The sequence below is a fragment of the Parathielavia appendiculata genome (assembly GCF_033297405.1).
Source record: "Parathielavia appendiculata strain CBS 731.68 unplaced genomic scaffold N657scaffold_39, whole genome shotgun sequence".
Classification (NCBI taxonomy): Eukaryota; Fungi; Ascomycota; class Sordariomycetes; order Sordariales; family Chaetomiaceae; genus Parathielavia; species Parathielavia appendiculata.
Genome location: NW_026944258.1, coordinates 67,676 through 92,607, shown reverse-complemented (window position 1 = coordinate 92,607; position 24,932 = coordinate 67,676). Strand labels below are relative to the sequence as shown.

Genomic DNA, 24,932 nt, shown 5'->3' with positions numbered 1-24,932 from the left:
GGACTAACTGAGGGCTCTTAGCATTGCTGCGCACGGCCCCTCCTACGAAAGCCCCCAAGTACCCTGCTGAGCTTGCTTCTGAAGACAACCATCTCTCCTGTCACAGTGGATGAGGACTCAGAAGCTACTGTGAACAGAACCAGGAAAACTCACCAGTAACTCCATACCTGTTGCGAGAATTAGAAACAGGAGTAATGTCCATATCTCCTGACCCAGCATCGCAGGAAACGCGGTCATGCTGCTCCCTAACTGTTGCCTAGCACACAACCCACACCCTGAGAAACTCTTAGATGCTCCGTGAATGATTTGTCAGAAAAGCCAACATCAAAGTGTAACCCTACACGCCGAACAACAGCTATCCGTCACCTGCCAAACTCCACAGATAAAATTCCCAGTCCCTCTGGTATGTGTAACGCCCATCCCAGCCAGACAACCAAAGGGGTATGCTGCACCCCATACCATGCCATACCGCCGGGACGCCGTAGCCTAATGTAAGAGAAAAGCGGCTGTGAACTCCCAGCATGATGCTCAGCCAAAGATTCCAGGAGGCTTTGCCAGTCCTAGCCCTCTCCCCGTATCAGCAACTGTACCATTCAACAGATAACCCAAACAAAGCCCGCCGCATATCAGGAGTTTCCTCACCTTACGACTCATACACAGCCGGATCCATCATTCCAGCTCCATGCGACTTGCTCCTCTTCAATTGGCCAGTAGTGTTGACGGCAGCAGCAGCAGCAGTCGTCCCCCACAAACCATCGCCCTGGCGAGCGGGGCTCCTGCTATTCCGCACCGGCGACGTCGCCGACACAACCGCTGCCGAAGATGAAGCAACAACCTCACCCTGCTACTGTTGCCCCTGCAGCGCCTGGATGCGCTGCCTCTCAATAACCGCCTTGAAGAACGCAATGATCTCCGCCAACTTGATCTGCTGGTCCTCTGGACAGCCGAGGATATTGAACAAGCCCTGGGCAGCGAGCAACTGCTTCGCAATAACAGTATCAGGCTGGCAGAAGGTCCTGACACGCAGAACACGAGCATTAGCCTTTGCCGTATCGATAACCCCCAAAATGGCCGTCGACGCAGCAACACGCAAGTAAAACTTGAAGTCGTTGACGTGCATGCGCACGAGGTCGAACTGTGTCTCCATGTCGTAGCGGAACCCGACCACCTTGAGCCGGCCTTTGCGCTACCAGTCCTCGGCCACCTCCTTCAGCCAATCGGCCTCAAACCGCCCCGCGGCGAACTTCGCCGTGATGTAGTCGTTGATCGCCGTCGTGAGGATGAACTCGAGCTCGCAGTAGAGAAGGCTCTGCTCGCCCGGGCTAAGCGAAATGGCCAGCTGGCGCGAGGGCGGCCGGCTCTTGTCAGATTCGCGCGACTTGCGCTGGGAACAATTGTCTTGGTTGCCTTCGATCTGCGAGGAGGTGTTAGTCAGTGAGGTGCAGAGAAGGGAAGGGAGCAAGGTGACTTGACTTGCCATCTCCTTGGCCTTCTATACCAAGTTGCCGAGGAGCCCGCCAGCTCGGGTAGGGGATGCTGCCTGATCACGCTTGGTGGTGTTCTCGAGCCATCCACCTTCGCCGATCAATGCCTTGGATGCCTTTCTTACGGACGGGACATCCTTGGAAAGAAAGGGCGCCAGCGGAGTGTAGGCAAGCTCTGCGCCGCTGGAGGCTTCATCCTGAGTGCCCTGATGATTAAGCTCCAGTAATGCCCTGTCCGAGTCCCGCACCGAACTCCTCTGATCGATGTACTCTTGAAGAATGCTGAGATGCTTGGGTTCGTTGTCCCTGTGAATATGGAGAGGGCCGATACGGGAAGGGCAGCGCTCTCCAGCCGAGTCTCGCAAGTAATAGAACGACGAATCGTCCACCATGGGATACTGACTGGGCTGACGGACGGGAGAGGGCGTTCGCTCGGAAGGATTGTGGACGATAACCGCAGGCTGTTTGCCAACACGCGGGGCCGCCATGTGAGCGTGAGCCTGGGCGAGGTCAGTGTCAGGCTATTTGGGTGCGCGACCGCTACGACTCGGAGTCCCGTATGCAGTAGGGGTGTCGCCTTCGAAGCGAGTCTCGTGTAATTTGCTAGGCGTAGAGCTCGAGGTGTTGCCTTGGAAGCCTTGAAGAGTGCGCTGGCTCTCGGGGGTCTTGCTAAGGTTGAATTTCACTGGGGAACGAGAGCGCGCGAGAGGGGCAATAGTAGACTGGTATGTCTTTGCGGGCGACCGGGACCGCATCCTCGGTGCCGGATGGTCCTCGCCGGTTTTGCTCATTGTGTCGGCTTTCTGGTCATCAATCCTGGCCCTGCCTCGAGGACGCGGCTCGTTGTCGCTCTCGGAGGACAGCCTGGAACCGTTAGCGGAACCCATCAGAATGTTGACGGATACTTACACAGATGCCAGTCGATCCATCTGCGAGTCAGTCAAGCTAAGCGGGAGGTAAACAATGCGGGGCTCCTGCCGGCGGGGAGGTGGTGTCGACTGCTCTTTGAAGGATTTGAAAAGAGGGATGAACTTGCCGCGGAATTCTGAGTCTTGGTGACTAATTTGGTGCGAGGTGCCCATATTTTCCGGGCTCGCGGTGTTGTTGTCTTCAGGACTCTGGTGCGACCGAGTCAGATGATATGCCAGTGCGTGAAACTGTCGGGCCATTCATGTAAACGGTCTGGGTTTGCAAAAGTCGACCACTCGTCCTCATCGGCCACGAACAGCACCCGCGGTCCAACAGCTCGTCTACGCGAACCCTGTCTGGCGACCTTCTCGGATCCCGTTTGTTGCGAGCCATCTAGTTACCCGATTCTTAGAAAGGAGGCTCAACAAACGACCCGAGATTCGTAAGCGGAGAACTTACCCACGCCATAAACGACCTGCTCCCGACCGTCATCCGCACCGACGTCCTGGCTGGGTTCATATCGCAAAAGAGCCAGCTGCTGCAAGGTAGTCTCTGATGAAGGCCTTCCGATCGTCACCATCTCTGCCCTAACCGAGGAGAATGTCAGCTGCCTCGCGAGGCCTATCTCATGGATAGATCCAATAGACAGGATTGACTCGCGAGGGTCGTGGTCCATACTGTCGTCGTCCCCGCTGGACGCTTGAGGAAAACGGAACAAGAATCGGCGGTTTTCTCGATGCAAGAGCAAAGAAGTAACCGGGTCTTTTCAGCACAACACGGCTTTGTCGCTCGGCTGCGGCGCATTCAGAGAGGGTCGTCCAAGGCGGTCTTTCGGAATAAGTAAAAATGATGAAGTCGATCGTGTCTGGCACAAGCAGAAAATCGTGCGAGCTCACGTCAGAGTCTTTTCAAACAACGCGGGTCCACCCAAAGATGGGATTGCGAGGGATGGGTTCCTGCACCCCCTTTCTCGGTGCTCGACACTCCCATACTGACCATATTTGCCCCGGTTCCATTCTTAAGCCTTCCCACACAGTATGAGAGGGGCCAAAGGAGCAACTGTTTGAGAAGTCTGCATCGTTCTGTGCCCGTCCAGAGCATACTTCACCTCCGAAACCAAGAAGAGTATTCTGCCGATATTTTTGAAATCAAAGAATTGACCCAGCGGAGTGATAGTAGCGGAAGTGGGTTTCCACAGCATCTGGAACCTATGCTGAGCAAGGAGAAGGAACGGCAGGTATGCCTCCCGGCTTTGCGCACACCGATGTCAAAGATGTCGAATCTTGCCGCCGGGAGGGTTGGCCCCCGCCCAAGGCCAGGACATACAACGCTCGAAAGGAGGGCCAGCTCCATTGGGGGCCGTATCTAGCTGCACCCATAAACCGTGGTCTGGAGGGACGGCCAACACGTCGATGGCCGGATGCCGTTGCTATTGGATCCCGACTGTCCGATGTTTCCTTGGTCGATGAAGCAACCCTTTCCTACAAACTCACGACGGTAACGGTGGCGTCATCTTTTGAGCCGAATGCACTCAAATTCTGACCTCGGCCTTGCAACTCCATCTCGCAGCAGGAGGCGTGTCTCACCGGGCCCATGGACGACGACCCTTCGAGCATCCCGTCGCTTTAGCCATCGTTGACCGATCGAGAGCCAACGCGCCAGCTAGGCCAAATTCGCCGTCGGGTATCTTCCGTCCTCCCAACCCGCCATGGGTTGACCATCCTCGCAAGGTCCACTGGTTCGAGCGAGCCAAAAAGGTGAATTCGGCACCGGAAAATTGTGATACGGCAGCATCATAAGATCAGGAGGCGATTGTCGAACTGAAAGTTGTCTCACCTCACTGGACTTGTGCTAGATTGGGCATTCCCAATCCATGGATAGCGCGCTAGAAGTGCTGCTCCATGTCAAACGCGTGCCAAGACCGGTCGTTGGACAACCATGTGGAACTTGGAATGTTTCCCGAATTCCAAGCCGCTCGCCGTTACGGAGTCCCTCCCGCCAAATGCGGCTCTTATCAAGGCCGGGACCCGAGCCGGCCCATGCAGATAAGTGTACAATACGGTAGAGTAGGCAATGGAAAGGATGAAGGGAGTTGCCGGGCGGTCCTCTTCACCCCTCAGATGAGTGCGCCGGCTAGCGGGTACGGCTGCGCTACAGGACACTGAACTGTGACGCAGACAAGACGCAACGCAGGCCCAATAGCGACAAAAACTACGGCGCCGTTGGAGGTTGCTGTGGAACGCTGTCTCCAAGAACCCGCAGCGTGCCTGCCCGTTTCTGCTTCCCGATCACCAAGCCCCACAACGGCCCCACCGATGAAGTCCCGTGCCAAAGTCCCGATGATCCCCCTCCTCAATCCTCATCCCACATGCCCGACATGCCAGCTCCAACCCGAGCCCATCACCAGCAAAAAGTTCTGGAAACAAACGTCACAGATTGGTGGCGCTGTCAACCCCACAATGGATTTTGACCGTTTGTGAATGCGAGGCCGCAATGTTGCATTGCCTTGAACCCTTGCTTCCCTTGAGCCGCGTTCCAGGTTCTTGCGAATTCTTGCGCGCCGTGTCAACGAGTACCTTATTAGTCTTCGCCTCTCGCTCGCTCTTTCATCAGCCCGAATCAGACGCTGCATTTTCCCGAACTCCTTGCCGTGCTGTTGGGTACGCCAACTCCATCTAGTTCCACAAGCCACCAGATATGCTCTCTCCGTAGCTCTAGCCCGACGTTCGGGATCTCAACGCGGATCTCGCAAGGTACCTGGGGCTCTGGCTTCTCGGCTTTCAAATATTGTGCCCGTGACTCCCAGATGTTGTTGAATCTGAATGTCTCCGTTCCACCACCTCATTCAACCTTTTCGCTTTTCCTTTGAGATACCCAGTGCTCCTGTCGTTCCCGTTCTTCTTTGCACATTTCCGTTTCTGAGATACCCAAACAGGAAATCATGGTTGGCTCAGCTGATAGACACCTGAGCCCCAGCCACTATGACATTGGTCAGCCGAGAACTCCCTAACTTTATCCTCAATACAGTTCACTGACGGAACTCGCAGTCATTGTTGGCGCCGGCCCCGTCGGCTTGATGCTGTCGACCTGCCTGGCGAGATGGGGTTACAAGATCAAGCACATCGACAACAGGGCGGAGCCCACTCCGACTGGCCGGGCTGACGGTATCCAGCCCCGTTCGCTCGACTTGCTCCGGAACATGGGCCTCAAGTCGGCCATCATGGCTCACAAGCCCGCTCGTGTCTATGAAGTGGCCTTCTGGGACCCGCCAAAGGCCGGCAAGGGCATTGTCAGGACCGGCACCTGGGCCAGCTGCCCCAGCTTCATCGACGCCAGATACCCCTTTACCACCCTCCTTCATCAGGGCCTGATCGAGCGCGTCTTTATCGCCGACCTCGAGAAGAACGGCGTCAAGGTCCAGAGGCCGTGGACCATCAAAGCCTTCACGTCCAACGAGAAGGAGAATCCCGATTACCCGGTCACGGTTGATCTGGAGCATGTCGATGGCACCGCCAAGGAGACCATCAAGGCGAAGTACCTGTTTGGCGGCGAGGGTGCGCGGTCATTTATCCGTGACCAGCTCAAGATCGGCATCAAGCACAAAGACCCCATTGCCTACGTGTGGGGTGTCATGGACGGCGTCGTCAAGACAGACTTTCCCGATATCAAGGTATGTCGAATCCAATCTGCAAACAGCGGTCCCCCTTCTTATGCGCATCTAGATGAAATGCACAATCCACTCCGAGCACGGCTCTATCATGGTTATTCCGCGCGAGAACAACATGGTCCGTCTCTATATCCAGATCGCCTCCTCTACCGACCCCGACTTCAACCCACGGAAAACAGCGACCGCGGAGGAAGTCCAGGCCTCCGCCAAACGAATCCTGCAGCCCTACTCGATCGAGTGGGAGAGGGTGGAATGGTACTCTGTCTATCCCATTGGCCAGGGTATCTCTGACAGATACACTCTGGACCACCGCGTCTTCCTCGGCGGTGATGCCTGTCACACCCACAGCGTGAGTTTCACGACATCAGCACTAAGCTAGAGCCGAGCTAACTCCAGATACAACAGCCCAAGGCCGGCCAGGGGATGAACACGGCGTTCCTGGATGCGCTCAACCTTGCGTGGAAAATCCACGCCGTTGAGGCCGGCTTCGCCAACCGCGAGATCCTTAAGACGTACGAGCCTGAGCGCAAGGACGTCGCCGAGACGCTGCTGGCCTTCGACAACAAGTACGCCAAGCTCTTCTCCCAGCGGCCGCCCGCCGCGAACGAAGTCGCCGCTGCCTCAGCCCAGGCCAACAGCGACCACGAAGAGAACGAGTTCATCAAGACCTTCAAGGAATCCTGCGAGTTCACCAGCGGCTACGGCGTCGCCTACAAGGCCAACGCCCTCAACTGGTCCCCCTCCCACCCGGCCCAGTCGCACGTCGTGCACCCCAACTCCACCAAGCTCGTTCCGGGCCGCCTGCTCATCAACGCCGATGTCACTCGCGTCGTCGACGCCAACGTCGTCCACCTCGAGCAGGAAATCCCCCTGAACGGCTCATTCCGCATCTTTGTCTTCGCCGGCAAACCAACCACCACCGCCCAGGCCCTGCGCGACCTCGCGACCAACATGGCCAAGAAGGATTCGTTTTACACCGCCTACACCCGCCCGGACATCGACCGCGTCAGCCACCATGAGCGCCATAACCCGCACTCGCTCTTCTTCACCATCTGCACCGTGTTTGCCGCGCGCCGCCCCGAGATCGAGATCTCGCGCGACCTGCCCCCGCTGCTGGCCCGGTACAGGGACCACGTGTACGCCGACGACCGGTGGGACCGCCGCGTGCCAGAGGCTAAAGCGTGCGCGCACGCCAAGATGGGATTGGACGAGGAGAAAGGCGGCGTGGTGGTCGTCCGGCCGGACGGGTACGTTGGTGTCGTGGTGGCACTGCAGGAGGGGAGCGCCACGGTCGATGCACTGAATGCGTACTTTGGGGCGTTTTGTTCCAAGAAGCTTGGAAAGACGCAGGCGCAGCTGTAAGGGGTAGGAGGGAGATAGTGGGAAATCGGATAATGATCGTTGATTTATGATGTATAGATGTGTAAAGGGTCATGGGACGTTCTCTCGTTGCAACTGGAGCCTTAATGGAGGCCGGCGGGAAGGTTGCGTTGCTATTACATTTGTACATATTTCGGACCTAGTGTCATGTATATAAACAGACTCTGAAGTTTGACCTTCGTGCTCCAAGTGTTTACTGCTTACACCCTCTGTGTGACCTGGTGGATAGCTAGAGAGATACAGCAGTTGGGACTGCAGCAGCTGTCTGTATGATCCAGATTAAGTCGCCCAACTTCCAGCCATTCCCAAAGCGCCGTCTCCGATTACCATCGGCCTCTTTCCCAACAATCCAGACTTCGCTGATTGCGTGGGCGCAACGTCCTCGTCGGGATGCGCCTACTCGTGGGCCGTCGGAGTCATCGATCGGCCCTCGATTTACATGCTCGGGACAAGCCTGTTGGCTGGTTCAACGATTACACCCAGTACTGCCCGAAAACTGAGGACTGTCAGGACCGCGCGTTCGAGGCGCAACAGAGCCGCGATGTGTGGCTCTACGAGTTCGTCCCGTCCGCACTGGCGTGGCTCAAGGTGTCGACGGGCGTGGTCGGCGAGCGCGAATCCCCGGGATACCGCGGTGCGGTCAAGGGCCACGTTGGAGCACATCCCGGGCTCGTACTGCCCGAGCCGTCCAAAGGCCGCCTTGACCGAGATCAAATTAAATAGAGTGCTGGTCCACGTCTAAGAAGGCCGAAACCACCAGTTCCCGACCCCAGCTCGCTCTTGCGGCGAGCAAGAAAACCAGCATTCATAGTTCAACCTCGTGAGCCTCTCGAATCAGGCATCGGCTAATAAAGAAGCTTCCAGTTTCAGCCAGCCATTGTGGCAGAGTTCTCTCAGCAGCCGCCCGCATCAGACGCCCGGATATCCTCGAAGCCGGCAAGGATCTAACAGCCTGTGAGTCGACCAGCCAAACGTAGGCATGGCCATAGAGTGCGGTACGAGCCTAGATGATGCGAGTGAGATGCTTAGTGCCTGAGGTAGGTAAGATCGTAGTACCGAGGGGGAAAACCTACTAATCTTTCGGCCTATGGTACTATATCCAATGGCGGCGTCTCATCGAGGAGTCTGGCAAGAGAGCGAAGTGTCCCTTCAATAACCAGGAAGTCGCATAACCTCGGGTTGTCACCGCGTCAAACACGATCTCATCATGATCATTACGAACACCGCAACCGATGCCAACACCACCCATGGTATTGCTAAGAATACCTTCAGCCCAGGCATCAAAAAAGCGCGTGAGCGACCTGATGTCCTCCTGGCTTGCCTGTGAGAGGTCACGGGGGAGGTTCAGCGCCTGGATCTCCGCCACCGTGTATACATCGTCCAGAACATCCAGGGCAAAGCGGCTCGCGATATCTTCGTTGGCTGACGGATCCGGCTTGCCGTCAATGAAACGGGTATAGTGAACAAAGTACCGTGTGGCCCAGCGCTTCAGCTTCTCCATCGCCATCGGCCAGAGCGCATCCGCCTCGTCCGAAGAGGCGGTTCGCAGGACTATTCTAGCGATGCCCCAACGGTAACGACAGGAAAATCACTGGAGGGGCATTCCCAGTAGCAAAGGGCCTGACCAGTGTATCCCCACGACCCGAGGCCATATGTGACGCCCGCATTCCTGTAGCGAGCAACGCTTTCGCCAAAGCTGGACATCCAGAACACTGCTTGGCTATCCTTGTCGCGAGTGAGTTTGTGTTTGAAATAATTGGCGGACTCGAGGCTGAAGGATTCCTGGAGTGGCATTTTCGCGCCGCGTGGAGAGGAGAGTTCGGGCTGGGTTGGGATTCGCATTCAAATCTCTCAGAGAGTGGACTTCTCGTTCGGCGCTCTCTGGCCTTCAGCTGAGGATGATTTAATTTGATCGAAGAATTTCGAGCTGTGCACTCTTCGCTGCTGTGCAGTCGACGGCTCTCATCCCCGCTTTTGCTGCGAATTGTCTACCGTACTCGCACTCCCCCCCTGACACAACCATCCACAACACTCTGAACATACCTTAGATATCATCTCCTCAGTCGCCCTACAGCGGGATCCTACAGAAAGTCATGTGGGCTATGGCGTCCTCTTTTCCTCGGTGAAGTATGGCACGCAATCTGAAGCCCGAGTCATGCAAGAAATGTATCCCACACCGAAGCATGATATCACATTGAACCTCACAGAACTCGCTCGCTCGCTCGCTAAAAAAGCACCACGGACTCCACCGCAAGAAAACATGTATCAGGACTGACGAGTATGATAAAAGTAGCCCTGATGAATGACAGCAAACCGTCCTTCTTCCCCGTCGCCCTTCTTGAATTTGCCCTGCCTTTTCTTGGTCCTGTTCCTTTCCATTCTCCATCCATTCCTTCCCGTGCGCCAGGTAATAAAAAATAAACCAAAAAAAAAAAAATAAGAGAAATAGAATAACGTGAAAGTCACTGTGGGCCTACCGGGCGTGTGATGCGTGGTATGAAAGTGATCACAGCAGCTGAGAACAGAATCCGAGAGGAAAACAGGCCCACCAGATATCCAGTCAATCCCACTGCTTATCTCAACCTGGGCACGAAAAGCCTCGACTGTTAACACTTAAAGCTCACGAGATATCCACCACTCTGTCCGTAGTCATTTGAGTCCCTCTCAACTGTTCAATCCCGATCATCCCCATTTTGGTAGTCCTGAGGAGAGTGTGTGGTGATATCAACGTCAGGTAGATAGATCAGGAGACGTCAGATGGGGAAAGGCAGAGTAAACACGAAACACGTCGACAAACGGACACCAAAACGTAACGTAACGTAAACAACGCCGCAAAATACCACCATATTGCAATCCACCACCCGGCACATCATCAAACTCATCTCACATCCAACCTTACCCACCCCAGTCACACCCATGCCCAAAACCCATTCATCGATCACACGACCCGGGCCCTGCCCAAGCGCCCAACCAAACAAACCACCCACCTACCCTCCGTCCCACTCTCTTCCCTGCCCATAGACCAACCACAGACCAAGAGAAAACTCCCGTCCTACATCCCCTACCCCATATGCTCCCCAGCCCCAACCCCAACCCCGACCATCCCGCCCTCAAACAACTCCCCCAGCACGTCTCCGGGCAAAATCTCCAACCAAGGCGGCATCATCTCGCTGTGCAGGCCGAGCATGTCAAAGTTGACCTCCTGGCTGTTGAACGTGATTGTGTCGTTGTTGATCGGATTCGAGTTGATCGGCAGGCCGGCCGTTGCCATGTACGAATACGAGCCCGAGACGAGTCCGCTCTGAGCAAAGTCCGCTCCTGCCTCTCCTTCGTAGTCTCCTCCGTCGTCAGGATTGTTATTGCTGTTGTTCTCATTCTGGGTGTGATGCTGGTGGTGATGATTGTGATGTTGTTGTTGGTGGAGGTGGTGCTCCATGTCGCTGTCCCGGTGGTGATCGTGGGCATGGATATGGCTTTGGTTGTTGTGGGAGGAGTGATGATGCTGCTGGCCCACGCCGGAGTCGATTGGCGTGCTGGAGGAGGAGCGGTCGTGGTTTACCGAGCCGTACGGGGAGTGGTTCTGCTGTGCGGGGTAACTGTAGGAGTGATGGAGCGGGCCGTGGTTGGATCGCGACATGCCGTAGAGGTGCGACTTGGTGTCGTGGTGCGGGCTTTGATCCATGTCGCCCGGGGACCGCGACTCGTATTTCATCATCGACTTGCTCATCGCAGGCGACTGGGAGAGCCGGTGGGCTTTGGACGGATGGGGCTCGAAGCGCACGGCCGAGAAGTTGGGTCGTACGTATCCGGGCGGGAAGGGAGAGGGCGTTTGGGGGAGGCTCTGTCGAATAGGGTCGTAGACCATATTGCCCGGCGGAGTGGGTGCAGAGGTTGGGGCAGACGACAGCTGTGGATGCGGCGGCAGCGACGTCGTGGAAGCGGTGGGCGCCCCAGGCTGCGCTGAGACGCTGCCTTGAAAGAGGACGGTGAGGTTGGAGTTGGGAGAATTGGTGGTGCCGGTAAGCGAGTATGCAATAGGCGGAACGTTGGGCGAGGAGGGATGCTCGAACCTAGACAACCGACTCAGGGGACCTCGCCGTGCCAGCATCATCGCCTCGTATTCCTCGGTGGTAAATGTCTCGCAGTCCCAGATGCCCTTTGACTTTTGATCCAAGGCGTGAAGTATATAGCGCACGCCGCCCCAGTACTGCTCCAGTTGCTCGAGAGACTTGTAACAGCGTTGGTAGTTCTGGTTGGCAGCGGATGCAAGCAAGGAATGCTTCACGGGTCGCGGGTCGTGGTTTGAGTTATATCTGCCAACATGCGACTTGAAGTGATCAGCCGGTTTGACATCGGGGGTTGGCGAAGCCTTGGGGGACGGAGGTTGTGAGGTGTTGGCAACCGACTCCATCAAGAAGGCGCAAGCAGCGATGTAGATGGGCTGCGAGGTGAATGGGTTGCCAATCAAGCTCTTGGGGTCAATGAGCTCGGCAAAGGCAAGGATATCGGCAATTGTCTTCGCGCTGGACATGGACAGCTCGCGGCTGTTCCCTAGCTCAGGGCTGTTCGCCAACAGTTGTGCCGGCCTCAGGCTATGGAACGGAGTGAGGAGCGTGGGCTGATGAAGGATGATGACCAGCGCATGGAACCAGAAATGCAGCAGAATGAAGGTGGTGCCTTGGTTCGCGCTCACTTGTTCCTGGAAATTGACGGCGTTGAAGTGGAGGCGGCTGTGCTGCTTCTGGTAGATGGCCGTCAGGTCTCTTTCCATAATCTTAAGCTGGTTCATCTTCTCCTCGGTGAGGTCGTTGGCATTGCGGATATTGTTGAGGACGTCAGAGGCACGGCCGTACAGGTGGATGAGTTCAATAAAAGGAGGAAACGGAGCAGGGCATTTGGTTAGGGGGTCAAAGGCCTGCGGCGGGAGCGACAGTTCATAATCGTCGTCTCGGAAGGTGACAGGCCGACCGGTGCCCGAAGAGATGACGCGGTCCAGGACGAAGATGGCCCAGAACGTATCGATGCGTTCCTGTTCGACCTCCTTCTGCTCGTCCCGGCTCAGGGCCTCTTCGTCGTTATCCTTGCTGTCAGGGCCGTCTTCATCCGTGCTTTTGCGGCTCCAATATCGAGTGTACCAGGGGTCGCGCTCCCCCTGGTACTTGACACCCTCCATCTTCTGGAGACCGAGATCCACGGCCATCCTGATGGCAATGCCGAGGTACATCCATAGGGCACTGTCCTGGTCGGCGCCAAATCCCTCGTAGGCTATCAGCAGGCAGGCCTGAACAGCAGCAACCGAGGGACAAGGGAAAGTGTCGACGATGGCAGACTTTGCCCGCCGCGCAAACACATGGCCGTATTCGGACCGCTTCATTTTCCCGTCGTGCTGATTCCTGAAGACGGGGCGGTCGGAGAAGCGGGCAGCGAGGGCACACACAGCGTCGACCAGGATGGGTTCGATCCTCTTCTCCTTTAGCATGCTTAGGAAGCGACCCTTGCGCAGAAAATGGTAGTTGGAGCCGAGATAGGTAAAAAAGGTTTCGACTAATTCGACAATCAAGGGATGGACCGGGCCTGAGCTGTTCACGTCGTACACGGGCAGATCCTCGAGCGTCTCCAAGGCAGTTTCGTGGTGCGAGGTGTTGCTGCGGGAATTACCGTGGCTCAACAGTGACCCTGGAGAGGCTGTCGAGAAGGAGTTACTTCGGCTCTTTCGCCTGCTGTCTCGGTACACAGCCACCACCATCTGCTTGAAACCTGGAACTATGGCGGTTGGCCCGAAATACCGGAAGTAGGGCACCCGGTGCCGTTCGAGATGGACGGGTGAGCGGTTGTTTGAACTGCGGCTGTCCTCCGAGTAGGAGACATTCCTCGGCGCATTGGAACGCCTGGTTGCGTTAGTTGAGCCCTGCGACTTGGTATCCTGATTCCAATCATCGCTGGCTTCCGAGGGGCGACCTGGTGTAACTGTGGTGCTGGAACGCGAATCGCTCCCGGACACGACGTCCTCGACGAAGCCCGCGGGCAGAGGCGCAGGCTTGCTTCCCCAACGGCGGTGTTCCAGCTCATCGTCGTCCTCCAAACAATCGTCCAAGGTGCCATTGCTCAGGGTATGCGGCTCGGCAGGTTCGGTCTTGAGTATGAGGAAGGCGGCATCTCGCCGGTCGTCCCGCCTCCTCTCCACGATGTCTGTGTACCCCAGACAGACATGCCCATTCTTCTTGCAGGTCGAGCAATCCGGCTTCTCGCCTGCACATCTGGTTTTCCTCTTACGGCATGTCAAGCACCTAGGGCGCTCTTAGAGTTCCATTCGGTTGAGATGCCCGCCACGCGCTCGTCACCCGGACCCAGACCCACCACCGGCGGTGAGAGCACAGAGGTGGGGCGGGGTCTGTGACAGCAACACCAGGGTACAAGAGAAAGAGGGGCAACGTACGCTGCATTGATCCTCCGTCGCTTGGACGGGGGCTGGCCTTGGTTATTCACAAAGCGAATTTGCTTGGGCGGCGGCAGGGCTCCGTGGATAGGGGTGGTCATGTCGGCGGCTCCTCATAGCAAGACCATGGTGAGCCGAGGCGTGGCACTGGGGCGGACTCGGTGTGGTAAGTCCGAGTCCTTGATGACGAGAGACGGCCGCGCTGGAACGTAAATCGAGAGGGAGAAGACCAGGAACCTCAGCAACCTGGTGGGTGATGATGGCGATGATGGGCGTCGACTGTCAGCTTGGCGCTGCAGTGTGAGCGGACGTTGCTTCCCAGAGCGTCAGGGTTTCGATCGTGGCGATCAACAGAGGCACAGCATGGTCATAATGCGGACAAAAGGTGAAGAGCCTTGGAGTAAGTCATCTTGTTTTGCCGGCCTAGGAACGGAGTGCAGTAGCCGTAAAGAGGTCGGTTGAATCGGGTGAACTGCGGGCGAGGATCAGCAATCGAAGCCTGTTGCAAGTTTTGGTGCGGTTTTCGAAGCGTTGCCGGTTGGTTGGAATTCGAATCAAAGCTCCAGCTTCCAAGACTGAAACGAGGGGTATACCGTTGCACACCAGAGCGGTGGCGATGAAGCTAAAACTCCTCGGGCAGTCTCTCTCGCTCGATGGATGAAAATGCGAGAGCAGAGGGGGGAAGAAGATGGATCAAAATTGGGGGGAGAGCGGGCGGGAGGAACGGGCAGCATCGCTAAGAATGCGAGGCGCGATGCCTCAGAACGGTTGGACTGCCCAAGCGAAACAAGGCCCAATAGTTTCAACTCCAGTAATCAGACGGAACGGGTATCATCCCATGCATGCAACTCGAAAAGCTTCCTCCCGGAATTTCTGCTTGGCCGAGATCAATGCTGCCCAGGGCATCGCCCATGGCTCCAGCCAGACACAGCACTTTCGGCTTTCAGGTCCTTGACTTCGCTGGTTCTTCCACATCTGAATCTCGACAGCGCACAACGGCAGGGCGCAACTACTCCCGTGTGTCTCTCGCATGGTCATCCCACGATGCTGCGACGGATTGCCGTGTCCTGCGAGATCTGACCAACACGCCTATTTTGGCCGGGGCTGCAGGATGTTGGGCTGTCTGCCTGTGCAAAGCACCAATGGGGGCCGCAGACGATTTATAAGGTGCTTCCCTCTTCACACCCGAAGCGACTCGTCTTCATCATGATTTTCTTTTGTCAGCAACCGTTCCTTCAAGTCCAACTGTCGGCTCAACCCATCTGGCAAAGTTCAGAGCTGAGGAGATAGCGGGGTGCGCCCCACTCCATTCCGGCCACTCAGGTTGCTGTCTGATGTGGTCTGGAACCCGTCTGCGCTCTCCACATTCCCCACAATCCACGAATCGTCCGTGCCCATCTCGATTGCTATACAATACATAGCCTTCATCAAGGGGGTTGTAGATGACAAGCACGAACGTTAAGTACAGTAAAGTCATTTAGAAAGAAAAAGCATTTTTCCCGACAAGACTAAGAATTCCATACTCTGCTCCTGGCGTCAAGAATCAAAAAGTTCTGCACACCTTTCTTGTCAGAGCTATTCAAGCCCTAAACCGATTAGCGTTAGTGGCATTAATCAACGTGCTTTCTGACCGGGCCGCTCCCGTGTGGTACCCATCTTCTCCCCTGCCTGGTGTCTGACCAGCCGCTGCGTTTTATGTCCACGCTCTTGTCTGATCGTTGGCAATCAACGTTAACGCTCATATCTTCGCTCGTTGAAGCACCGATGCCCTGTCCGCTCTTTCGTTCGTCTACATGCGGTAACCCTATGGCTATCTGGCCCGCCAGCACCTTCACAACCGTCGTACGCACAAAGTTACCTAAGTGACTACATGGCAAATCGGCCAACCGCCGCACCTAGATTATGTGCCCATTGCTGGAAGCGAGTTCGGAGGGCGCTGCTGCATGGGCAGAAGAGCATGCAGCCGTCCTGGAACCATTTCGTCAAGACCACAGCCTCCAAAGTGAAAGGTTCAATATTTGAGGGAACTGAGCTGGACCAACCGCATTTCCAAATAGCCTAAACGAGACACAGCAAAGGCCTCCATGTTCTCCCCCTCGCCACAAGAGATCCAAGTCAGAGGAGCCAGAATGCCCTTCTCATTGTTTCTCCAATCTCCTTTGGCGATAAAGCATGTACCCAGGGAGCCTCTTGCTGTTCGGCATCTGAAAAGGCGCTGCAACCCACGCAGGAACACACCTGATCCGGGCCGAGCACTCATTCGTTGACAGCTGGCGCCCTGGCTTACACTCCCCAATGGCATAAACTGTCCAGTCAACTCTTACGGAGATAATGTGATGTTTCATCGCCTACCCAGGGGCAGAGATCAAGCCCGATACCGGATTTTCAACGTTTCACGGCAGACAGGCGGCCGGGAAGTGTGCTACGGATATGACTCCATGGAGTGAGGGTATTGTTGACGTCGTAGCCCTGCCCGAAGCCATGTCCGCCGCCGTTGAGAATTCGGCATGCCTCTTGATACGTTGACTGCCGAGATGATTCCCTCGATAGGCAGGTAGTCCGCGGACTGGCCAGGATAGGGGCCTGACCCCATCACTGTTTCCATCAACAGAGGGCTCGTCCAAAATTCCGACTCGTTATTGCATGGGGGAAGAGGATTAAATGGGGCATGGCGAGCATTTATAGAGTTAAACCTCCCGTGGCAGATACACTTGTATTACCCCCAAGAGAAACTAGTTTGTGCAGGTTCCAAATAACCAATAGATAAACTCCCTCTCACCAAATCGTCCTTGCCCCTGCCCAACCCCGAGCTGGCTACGCCAAAAAGACAACCGTGTTCTTCTCCGTATCCCCTGAGCCATACCACGTATTGTACATCATCCAGGACGTACACTGTTGGTGGTAGGATTGCGCCGGCTAGATACCGACAGCAGACTCGGCCCAGCCCCTAACACCGCCGGTCTGCTGTTCCAACGGGTAGAGGTCGACCAAGCTCCTCCACAATGGATAACCCTATTCCTTCCTCACCCTCCAGCGTTCCCTTCGCCGTTCTTTTTCCTTGTTCCCTTTCCCTTTCCCATCCCTCTTCTTCTTGTTTTCTTCTTTTGCTTTACTCTCATCCATCGCTTTCCCTCCCCGTCGCACTGCACTCCATTTATTCCCGCCTCCTTCATCCTCCTCCACCTACTATCCCTACCCGACACTCCTTTCCCATCCTCACCCAAAAACAATACTAACCCCCATCTCCCTACACACCCGCCGCCACATTTCCTCCCGGCCCGCATCAGCCCCACAAACTCCGCTCGCACCCACGACCCCTTCCAGCTCACCCCCATCATCCATCCCAACAACCACACTCCCCGCCTCAGCAGAAGCAGACGCAGAACACGAAGAAGAAGCAGCCAGCTCATCCCCGCGTCTCCAAACCTCCCTCACAATCCCCCACGCCCTCTCAATATTCCGCATCCCCTGCCTCTTCTCCACCTCGACAAAAGCCCGTTCCGCCAGCTTCCTATCCCTCCCACCTCCGTCAGAGGAATCAGGCAGCGCCTCACACGCCGAAACAAAAAGCGGCCAGAGCAGCGCCGACATCGGGCCTTTGTGCTGTACGGTGGCGACGCAGTGCGACAGCGCCAGGTGGGTATGAGATTGCACCGACGGGTGGGCGCGCGGGTGGCCCAGGACGCTGCGGTAGAGGTAGACGAGGGAGGCGTGGCGGTAGGCGAGGGCATTGTTGTGGATCGAGGCGATGCGGGAGTGGTCTTGGGAATGCAGGACGCGGGGTGGTGGTGGGGTTCGCGGATGCGTCGGGATCGGGGAGTCGACGGTGGTGGTGGTGATGGTGTCTGGGATGCTACCGTCGGCGGGTTGCGGGGCGGCATCGGCGATGGTGGATTCGGGCCCGTCCAGGTCAGTGTCGTCGGAGGATGGGGTGAAGCCTGGTGGGAGCTGCGGTTGCCATTGCAGGAGGGCGGTTTCGATTGCTTGGGCGGTGGACTCGAATTCTGTGCGGAGGACAGCGATTTTGGAGGGTGTCTCGTTTGAAAGGACGGCGGTCTCAAGCTCGGTTTTAAGGGCGCGCAGTCCGGCGAGCCGGTGGATGATGGGCCATAGGGTTGTGGCCATGCCGAGGAGCGTGTCGACATTACATAGCGGCGAGACGGAGGGCGCGCCGAGTGGAGAAAGTGGTTGCAGGCAGCCTGGCGAGGGCGCTGGCGAGAGCGGCGTGGTGCCGTTGGAGAGGGCTGTAATTACGTCGTAGAACCGGAACGCCTGTGATAGTGAGTCTGGTGCGTTCAGGGAGGGAGAAGGCGCCACTTACACGCTCCAAGAAGACACTTGTCGAGTCTGCCGGGTCCGGGGCCGTACCCATGATGGTCAGGGCCCCTTTGAGGTGGCCGGCCACAATGTTGGAGTGGCCACTCTGGACGAGCTGTAATGCCGTTAGCCTGATCCCGGTCTGGTTCATCATTTGGGCAACACACGGTTTCGTAGTAAACTAGCAGCATGATGGAGGCCAAGATCTCGTTGCGACTGGCCTTGCTGCTGTGTTGGATTAGCTGCGCGACGCCGCGGACTGCCATGTTTTGGAAATACAGTGATTTCTCCGCATTCTCAACACCCCGGTACTCCAGATGCGCGCATGCAAGCGCAAAGATGGCGTATTTCACGGGTGAGCTCCCTTGGGTGAGCGGCAACACCAGCTGCTGGAAGGGGTTGCCGGTCTCCTCGCGGAAGACAATCAAATGTGATAGTACGTTGCAGAAGTGGTCCACTAGAGCTCTGCGGTTCTGTTTGTCCGAGAACTCTGAAAAAGTTGGCGCGGAAAAGTCCAGCAGCGGGGAGCTGACAGGGCAGGGGGCGATCATGGCCAGGTCTGGGCTGAAAGACTTGGAGCGTGGGACCACGGCGGTGCCGGTTGTGGCATTGCCCTCTTCTGAGGGAGCATCTTCGTGCCCGTCCAGAAGCTCGCTCGGGGAAAGGGGCGGGAGAGTTAAGCCTTCAAAATTGCTGTCGGATGGGCTGAGAAGAAGAGGATCGTCGAGGTAGCACGACAGTAAGCCATGAAGGATGCCGTCTTCCCGCCCAAAGTCGGTTCCATGGCTGTAGCGGCTGACGTCTGAGAACCTGCGGGAGACCAGGTGCAGACTAGAAGGGCTAGCAGGGGTTGCCGACTCGCGCCTCCTCCGCTGGCGTGGCTTCACAGCCTCGTAGGCGCACTCAACGCCGTGCTCAACGCAGCGGGTGCATTTCGGCCGCTGTTCATCGCACTTCTTTTTCTGCATGTCCGTCAGCGGATGTCCAGCAGCTTAAAGGTAGCTAGCGCGACGGGGATAGTTCTCGACAAACCTTCTCCTTGCTTCACGGATAGTCAGAACGAATTCTCGAATGACACATGAGCAGAGCATAGAGCGTTAGAAAGGTATGACGTACCAGTAAGTGCAGCCTGCATGTGAACGACGGCTCCGGTTAGCATCCTGGACACCACGGGAACTTCAAGGTGGCCACCTAGTTATACGCACCGCCTCTTGACCGCCTCTTGGGCTGTTTAGGAGGGGCAACTCTTGTGTAGAGCAGCATTTTCGTCTCGCTGGTTGTAGTCCAGGGGTAGAACTCTGCAGCTCCGGTCCTCATTTGCATCCAATCGTGCACCTTCATGGACACCTGCCCCCTTGTCCTTCCTACCCCATCAGACAGCGATTTGAGCAGTCCAAGAGGGCGATATGCCACTCTGGTCACTTGGGTCCGTCGCTTTGTTCCTCCCTAGAGTGGTCCTGCGTAGGTGTCCGCTCCTCGGGTTGAGTTTTTCTCTTTGTCGTGTTTTGGAGGGGCCGAGTCCACACCACGCTATTTCTTAGCCACGGATCAGCGACGGAAGCGATGGTTATAAATGTTAAAACGAGTGAGAAGAGATTATTCGATGCCCCAGGCCCAAGTTGGGAGTTTTCAGTGACAGGTCGGAAGTTGTCGTGCTGTTCAGAACGGATAAAGCGACGGAGTGAGAGAGGCTTGACCCAAGGTGAAGGTTCCGGAGACTTCGTCGGTCAAGGGTCGAGACTCGAAGCCCACATGACACTTCCAGGTTCATGCCCCCTGACAGTGATGGGGTAAGACCAATCGAGTTGATCACGCTCCTCGGCGCAGCGAGCTTCTGCGGAGAAGCTTGTGTGCGGGGACGAAAAGATCGGGAAGTGTCTCCGGGCCCATTTGGGCGAAACGCTCTATTCCGCGAAAGGCAATATCAACGAGGTCAAGCATGATTTTGCCGGCAGAGCCTGGCAACGCCACATAACGGAGGGTTGATGCCGTTGATTATCGATTGATTAGGCGAGGTACAAATATCGCTGGTTCGATGGCGCGTCCACCGACTCCATCCCTGAGCCTCTGGATCCCAGTAATTCTTGAGCGGATGTCAAGGAGAAAAGGTGTCGAAGTGCCGATGATTCTAAGCAACGGGGGTGGTCTGGACCCTGCTGAGCCCCCGACTGCGATCCGCATAGCCCTGTTGTATCCGTAAGATCGAGGCTCTTGCCGCTCGCTTAAAATCGAAAGGGGATCAAGCTACATGAATTAGATAAAGCTGAGAATCACACAACTGTGTTTGGAATGTGAAGGAGATTGTTGAACATATCCTATGAGCGGACGGCAAGTGCCGGAGCCTGCGCTGTTTGGAATTGAAGGGTTAGGGTAGGCACGTTGCGAGCGTATGGATATTGAAGGTGGATTCCATTTATCTTGGCGCCGAGACTTGATGTGCCGCCCTCGGTACTTACCGAAACGCCTGAACAATGGTCTCGAGAACAGACATGAACAGCAGTACCATGAGACGCGGGACAGCCTGACTGGAGCTGATTGAGTATGCGACACTTCTAGCACAGCTGTTGGCTTCTTTGTGTTTTGGAACCATGAGAAATGCGTCCATTTTTATAAAAAACGCCCTGCAACTGCCCTCGACATCATACTGAGGGAGAGGAAGACTTTCTCCTTTCTTACCCATCAATTGGCACTTGCTTGGAGCGCGTTCCTCGTGCTGCATCCAACTTAACACCGCAGCATTCTTCTACTCACGCACTCCGCCCGATCATGACGCAGTACAGCCCGCTCACCCAGGTGGCCCTCCTTAAATGGGCCAACACGTTCGGTACTCGGCGCAAGGCCGAGACACTGCAGGACCTCCGCGACGGCATCATCTTCGGCCAGATCCTCGAGCAGATGCTTGCCCCCGAGTTCCATTCGTCTAGCCTCATTCTCAACCCACAGTCAGAGGACGATAACCGCCAGAACCTTGAGACCGTTTATCGCGGCCTGGCCACCTTCCTTCGCACCGACAACCCCCTGCTCGCCCCGTCGCCCTCCGAATTCCGTGCCATCGCCGAAAACCCAACCGACAATGCGCTCTGCGACTTTCTCTCGGCTTTCCTGACGGCTGCTTGCATGGGCTCCCTTGCTCAGGTCTACGTCCCCAACATCCTCACGCTCGACGGCCAAACCCAGGCCGAAATTGCCAAGATCATCAGCCAGAAGACCGAACTAAAGACGGACAGGGAGACGGCAGAGGATGAGCCACAGGGACATGATGTGGATGCTGGCATCGACATCCATGCCGTCAGGGACCCGGAGCTCATGGCCGAGGAATTGGAGCAGATGAAGGGCAAGGTTGAGATTCTCAAGAAGCAAAATGCCGACTTGCAGTCTCGCTTGGACAAGCTACTCGACACGCGCGAAGCCATGCTGCAGGATTTAAGGCTCGCCCAAGATGAGCTCACGACCCTCAAGCGAGCCAGGGGCTCCGATGCGTCGTCTGCCATCAGGGACCTGCGAAACGAGATCCGTGAGAAGATGGCCGAGATCGATCGGCTTGAGGACCTATTGGAAAAGGAAACCGCGCGCTCCACAAGATTTGAGAAGGAGAACGAGACGCTGCGTGCCAAGGCTGATAGGCTAAAAGATCTCGAAGATAAGGTTACGGTCCTGGAGCACGAGACCCGACAGCAGCAGCAGATGATCAAGGGGTTGGAGAATTACAAGAAGAAGGCTCAAGACTTGACTGTCATACAACAGCGGAACCGCGCCTTAGACGAGCAGATCCTGCAGCTCGAGCAGGAGCTTCGAAAGTTCGACGAGGTGAAGGCGCATAATCTGAGACTGCAGAAGGAGATTGAGGAGAAGGTCAAGGTCTTGAGCAACAATGAGCAGGAGATCATTTACACTCTTCAATCAAAGAATGTCTTGCAGGAGACCAACGAGGAGCTTAAGCGGAGAGTCGAGTATCTCGAGTCAAGACGCCAGCTGGACGAGAGCACCATCAGGGAGCTTCAGGAGCAACTGCAGCTAGGCGACATTCCCCAGCCCGGCTCCGAGAGCCCGGGCGCCAGTACTGCCAAATTCAACCTCGAACAGGAGCTTGAGACCACTGCTGACCCGACAGTTACCTTGCGCCTGGAACTCCAGCGCCTCAAAGCCGAGAATGGACTCCTCCGCAATAACATGACGGTAGCCTCCGAGAACGAGAGACTGCGCAGTGAGCTCGAGAGCGCCAACCAAAAGGTCGAGCACTACCGCCTCAACTGCACCGAGGCAATGGAGAAGCACGCCGTGGCTCAAGAGCAGATCAACGCTCTGATCAACAACGCGACGGGCGAAGGGTTAGTGTTCAGCATCGACGCCGTCCTGGCCGTCAACGATTCTCCCTGTTTTACTGATGCCTGGGTACTTTAGGGACGCCGCCTTTGTCAACATGCGCCGGGACCTGCTCGCCGCAACGCGCGACCTCGAGAAGGTCCGCTGGCGGGTACAGGAGCTGGAGCGCGAGGCTTCAGACCGCGAGCGCGAGCTGCTGCGCCTTAGGACGGACCGTATGTTGCAAGACTACTTCACCTCCCCCTACCAGCCCCACTCTTCTCTGTCCCTGATTCAAGACCTCGCTAACAACCTGGGCGTTACCGCCGCAGTCGACGCCATCGGCCAGGAGCAGACGCATGCGCTGACCGCGCTCAAGTCGTCCGACGAGCTCATCTCGAAATCGCTGCGCACCGAGCTCGAGGCCACGCGTCGCCAGCTCGCGCAGAAGGTGTTTGAGCTCGACGAGATGAAGGAGCAGCTCATGGGCGCGCTCGTGTCCAAGGATAAGGTCCAGAAGAGGCTGGAGGATGCGCTAGCCTCCTCTGCTTCTGCTCCTCTGTCTGCTGCTGCTGGTGACCAGCAACCGCCGCAAGAGGAGCAGGCCAGGGGCAAGAAGGAGGATGCCGAGAAGATCGAGAAACTGAAAGCTGCACTGAGGCAGAAAATTGAGGTGAGTCTTGACCCTACACCGAGGATTGATTCGCTGTATATGGTATCGTCATTGAGGGTTGTGTTGGAGAGGGGGGCGGTGTCTGAAGCGGGGGTGACGAGCTCTTCGTCTCCATCTCTGTCCCCGTCTCTCTCGCTTGCTGCTCAAAAACTAGAGCAGGATTTGGCCTTATTCGGGGAAACGGCTCCTCGTTGTCTCCGACTGTGTTCCGTGTCCCTCCGAAGGCCGAGGGGGAGAAAATGTCGAAGAGGAAGAGGAAGGGGTGGTTTTGTCGTCTTTTGGGCAAATTATCCCTGTCCTCATCTTCTTGAGCTTTGTTTTGCTGCACAATTGTGTTCGGGGTCTTAATTTGTCTGGTCAGCACTGACAATTTGACTCAACCACAACAGCAATTGGAGAAGTCGGAGCAGGAGAAATTTGACCTACAACGACGGCTTAAGCTTGCTGAGAATGGTGGCGCCTATGCGACTCAGAAGGTATGTCTGACTTCTCAACATCAGATGTTTTTCTCCAAACTCTTTTTCCATTGTGTGTCTATCATATCAGACCGTACTCCCGGTTTTGCTCTCCCACCCCTTCTATTCCCGACCATCAACTTCCCAGCTAAATATTGACAACTTTCCTCCTCTCCAGGCCGCTACGGAGCAAATCATCAAGAATCTCCAGCGCGAAAACGCCATGATCACGACGGCTTGGTACGACCTCACCAGCCGCCTGCAGAGTAACCATGTCGTGCTGCAGAGGCGCCACGACGCGCCTCGGAGCTGGCTGAACAAGCAGAGGCAGATGGTGAACGGTGAGTCCCAGCCCTTCTCCTAGCAAACCCTCCCATGCGATCGAACTTGCTTCCTTCCCAATCCCATTTTCGCCTCAGTGGTTGGTTGGGTTGATGTTGATAAACACGTTGTTGGATGTAGCTGCGCCAAGGAGGTAGTGGCTCCAGGGGCTCCAGGTTGAGTGTTAGCGCCGGCTTCTTCAACTGCGCGGGTCCCTCGTCGTGTTCCTTTACATTTCGGTCCCGTGGGCGGCAGAGTTTGGGCGTGCCGCGGGGCTGTTTTTGTGGTGTTCAGTCGTGGGCGTCGCGTGGGCTTGTTGTGCCTGGGCTATGGTGTGTGGTGGAGGTTGGTGTGGCGTGACGCTCTCTTTTCTGAGCTGAGAATTGGATCGGGAAGTGTTGGGGTTGGTTTGTTCATTGTTCGTTCTCTGAGACCGGGTTTGGTGTCGGCATGGTTTGCATATATAAGGAATACCCACCTTTCGTTTTATTCATGAGAGGGAGTAGGCTTATAGATGGCTGGTTTGGTCCTTTAGCGGTGGTGGGCGGTCTGTTGCTAGACGGGGTTCCCGTTCACACCGAAGTCTTCTTTTTAGATATACCCCTTGGAATAGATCATTGCTGGTAATAGTGTGGGACTGCAGCCATTGTGATACTGATTGATTGAGGAGTACTAGGACTCGCTGACCATCTGACTTGAGAGGCTTTAACCGCCAAGTCAAAGGCATATAGCAGCCCCTTAAGCCTTGCGGGTCTGTACTCGCACACCCCCGTTGAACCATCTATGTCTTTGAGCCTCATCTGTCACGATCTCCAATGTACCCGGGAATCTCGAGCGCCATTAGCGAGGTTCAAAACGGCCGAATGGTATGGCAGCATCGGTATATACTTCTAACAATGACACCCCCCGGTGCTAGTCCATTTTCGCTACAGTCTTCTGGGACCTTTGTTGTCAGAAGGTAGCGGTTGGAAGCGTGTGGTATTTTGCG

At 56.2% G+C, this 24,932-nt stretch overlaps 7 protein-coding genes across 7 annotated transcripts; 3 read left to right on the top strand and 4 right to left on the bottom strand.

Annotated features, from left to right (window-relative positions):
• Nucleotides 1–844: 844 nt before the first annotated feature.
• On the bottom strand, nucleotides 845–2,973 carry N657DRAFT_637842 (uncharacterized protein; the record flags this gene model as incomplete). Its single annotated transcript, XM_062791541.1, has 7 exons — nucleotides 845–1,168; nucleotides 1,205–1,414; nucleotides 1,610–1,984; nucleotides 2,171–2,348; nucleotides 2,394–2,641; nucleotides 2,758–2,786; nucleotides 2,853–2,973. 7 exons carry the CDS (start codon nucleotides 2,971–2,973, stop codon nucleotides 845–847), a joined length of 1,485 nt encoding a protein of 494 aa, XP_062642498.1.
• Nucleotides 2,974–5,099: 2,126 nt separating this feature from the next.
• On the top strand, nucleotides 5,100–7,626 carry N657DRAFT_329845 (uncharacterized protein). Its single transcript, XM_062786853.1, has 4 exons — nucleotides 5,100–5,383; nucleotides 5,441–6,063; nucleotides 6,116–6,409; nucleotides 6,466–7,626. Exons 1-4 carry the CDS (start codon nucleotides 5,335–5,337, stop codon nucleotides 7,420–7,422), a joined length of 1,923 nt encoding a protein of 640 aa, XP_062642497.1. The 5' UTR covers nucleotides 5,100–5,334; the 3' UTR covers nucleotides 7,423–7,626.
• A 204-nt stretch (nucleotides 7,627–7,830) lies between these two features.
• Nucleotides 7,831–8,163, top strand: N657DRAFT_637840 (uncharacterized protein; the record flags this gene model as incomplete). Its single annotated transcript, XM_062791540.1, has 1 exon — nucleotides 7,831–8,163. The coding sequence occupies one exon, from the start codon at nucleotides 7,831–7,833 to the stop codon at nucleotides 8,161–8,163; it is 333 nt and encodes a 110-aa protein (XP_062642496.1).
• A 15-nt stretch (nucleotides 8,164–8,178) lies between these two features.
• On the bottom strand, nucleotides 8,179–9,234 carry N657DRAFT_659464 (uncharacterized protein; the record flags this gene model as incomplete). The annotated part of the gene is made up of 5 exons (XM_062794991.1): nucleotides 8,179–8,268; nucleotides 8,390–8,443; nucleotides 8,535–8,613; nucleotides 8,742–8,991; nucleotides 9,066–9,234. 5 exons carry the CDS (start codon nucleotides 9,232–9,234, stop codon nucleotides 8,179–8,181), a joined length of 642 nt encoding a protein of 213 aa, XP_062642495.1.
• A 929-nt stretch (nucleotides 9,235–10,163) lies between these two features.
• N657DRAFT_329818 (uncharacterized protein) lies at nucleotides 10,164–14,255 on the bottom strand. Its single transcript, XM_062786852.1, has 2 exons — nucleotides 13,877–14,255; nucleotides 10,164–13,727 (listed from the first exon to the last, which is right to left on the bottom strand). Exons 1-2 carry the CDS (start codon nucleotides 13,975–13,977, stop codon nucleotides 10,502–10,504), a joined length of 3,327 nt encoding a protein of 1,108 aa, XP_062642494.1. The 5' UTR covers nucleotides 13,978–14,255; the 3' UTR covers nucleotides 10,164–10,501.
• Nucleotides 14,256–16,635: 2,380 nt separating this feature from the next.
• Nucleotides 16,636–19,645, bottom strand: N657DRAFT_330025 (uncharacterized protein). Its single transcript, XM_062786854.1, has 6 exons — nucleotides 19,399–19,645; nucleotides 19,310–19,322; nucleotides 19,226–19,235; nucleotides 18,361–19,155; nucleotides 18,198–18,308; nucleotides 16,636–18,148 (listed from the first exon to the last, which is right to left on the bottom strand). The coding sequence occupies exons 1-6, from the start codon at nucleotides 19,532–19,534 to the stop codon at nucleotides 17,093–17,095; spliced, it is 2,121 nt and encodes a 706-aa protein (XP_062642493.1). The 5' UTR covers nucleotides 19,535–19,645; the 3' UTR covers nucleotides 16,636–17,092.
• Nucleotides 19,646–20,959: 1,314 nt separating this feature from the next.
• On the top strand, nucleotides 20,960–23,987 carry N657DRAFT_659461 (uncharacterized protein; the record flags this gene model as incomplete). Its single annotated transcript, XM_062794990.1, has 5 exons — nucleotides 20,960–22,521; nucleotides 22,595–22,731; nucleotides 22,828–23,168; nucleotides 23,558–23,644; nucleotides 23,802–23,987. 5 exons carry the CDS (start codon nucleotides 20,960–20,962, stop codon nucleotides 23,985–23,987), a joined length of 2,313 nt encoding a protein of 770 aa, XP_062642492.1.
• Nucleotides 23,988–24,932: the final 945 nt, after the last annotated feature.

Coding starts and splice junctions, on each gene's coding strand:
- N657DRAFT_329845 (XM_062786853.1), top strand. CDS start 5,335: ATGGTTGGCTCAGCTGATAGACACCTGAGCCCCAGCCACTATGACATT. Junction 5,384..5,440: donor CCCCAGCCACTATGACATTG/GTCAGCCGAGAA, acceptor CGGAACTCGCAG/TCATTGTTGGCGCCGGCCCC. Junction 6,410..6,465: donor ATGCCTGTCACACCCACAGC/GTGAGTTTCACG, acceptor CAGATACAACAG/CCCAAGGCCGGCCAGGGGAT.
- N657DRAFT_329818 (XM_062786852.1), bottom strand. CDS start 13,977: ATGACCACCCCTATCCACGGAGCCCTGCCGCCGCCCAAGCAAATTCGC. Junction 13,728..13,876: donor CGACGGAGGATCAATGCAGC/GTACGTTGCCCC, acceptor AGAGCGCCCTAG/GTGCTTGACATGCCGTAAGA.
- N657DRAFT_330025 (XM_062786854.1), bottom strand. CDS start 19,534: ATGAAGGTGCACGATTGGATGCAAATGAGGACCGGAGCTGCAGAGTTC. Junction 18,309..18,360: donor TGCTAGTTTACTACGAAACC/GTGTGTTGCCCA, acceptor ACGGCATTACAG/CTCGTCCAGAGTGGCCACTC. Junction 18,149..18,197: donor CAAGTGTCTTCTTGGAGCGT/GTAAGTGGCGCC, acceptor TCACTATCACAG/GCGTTCCGGTTCTACGACGT.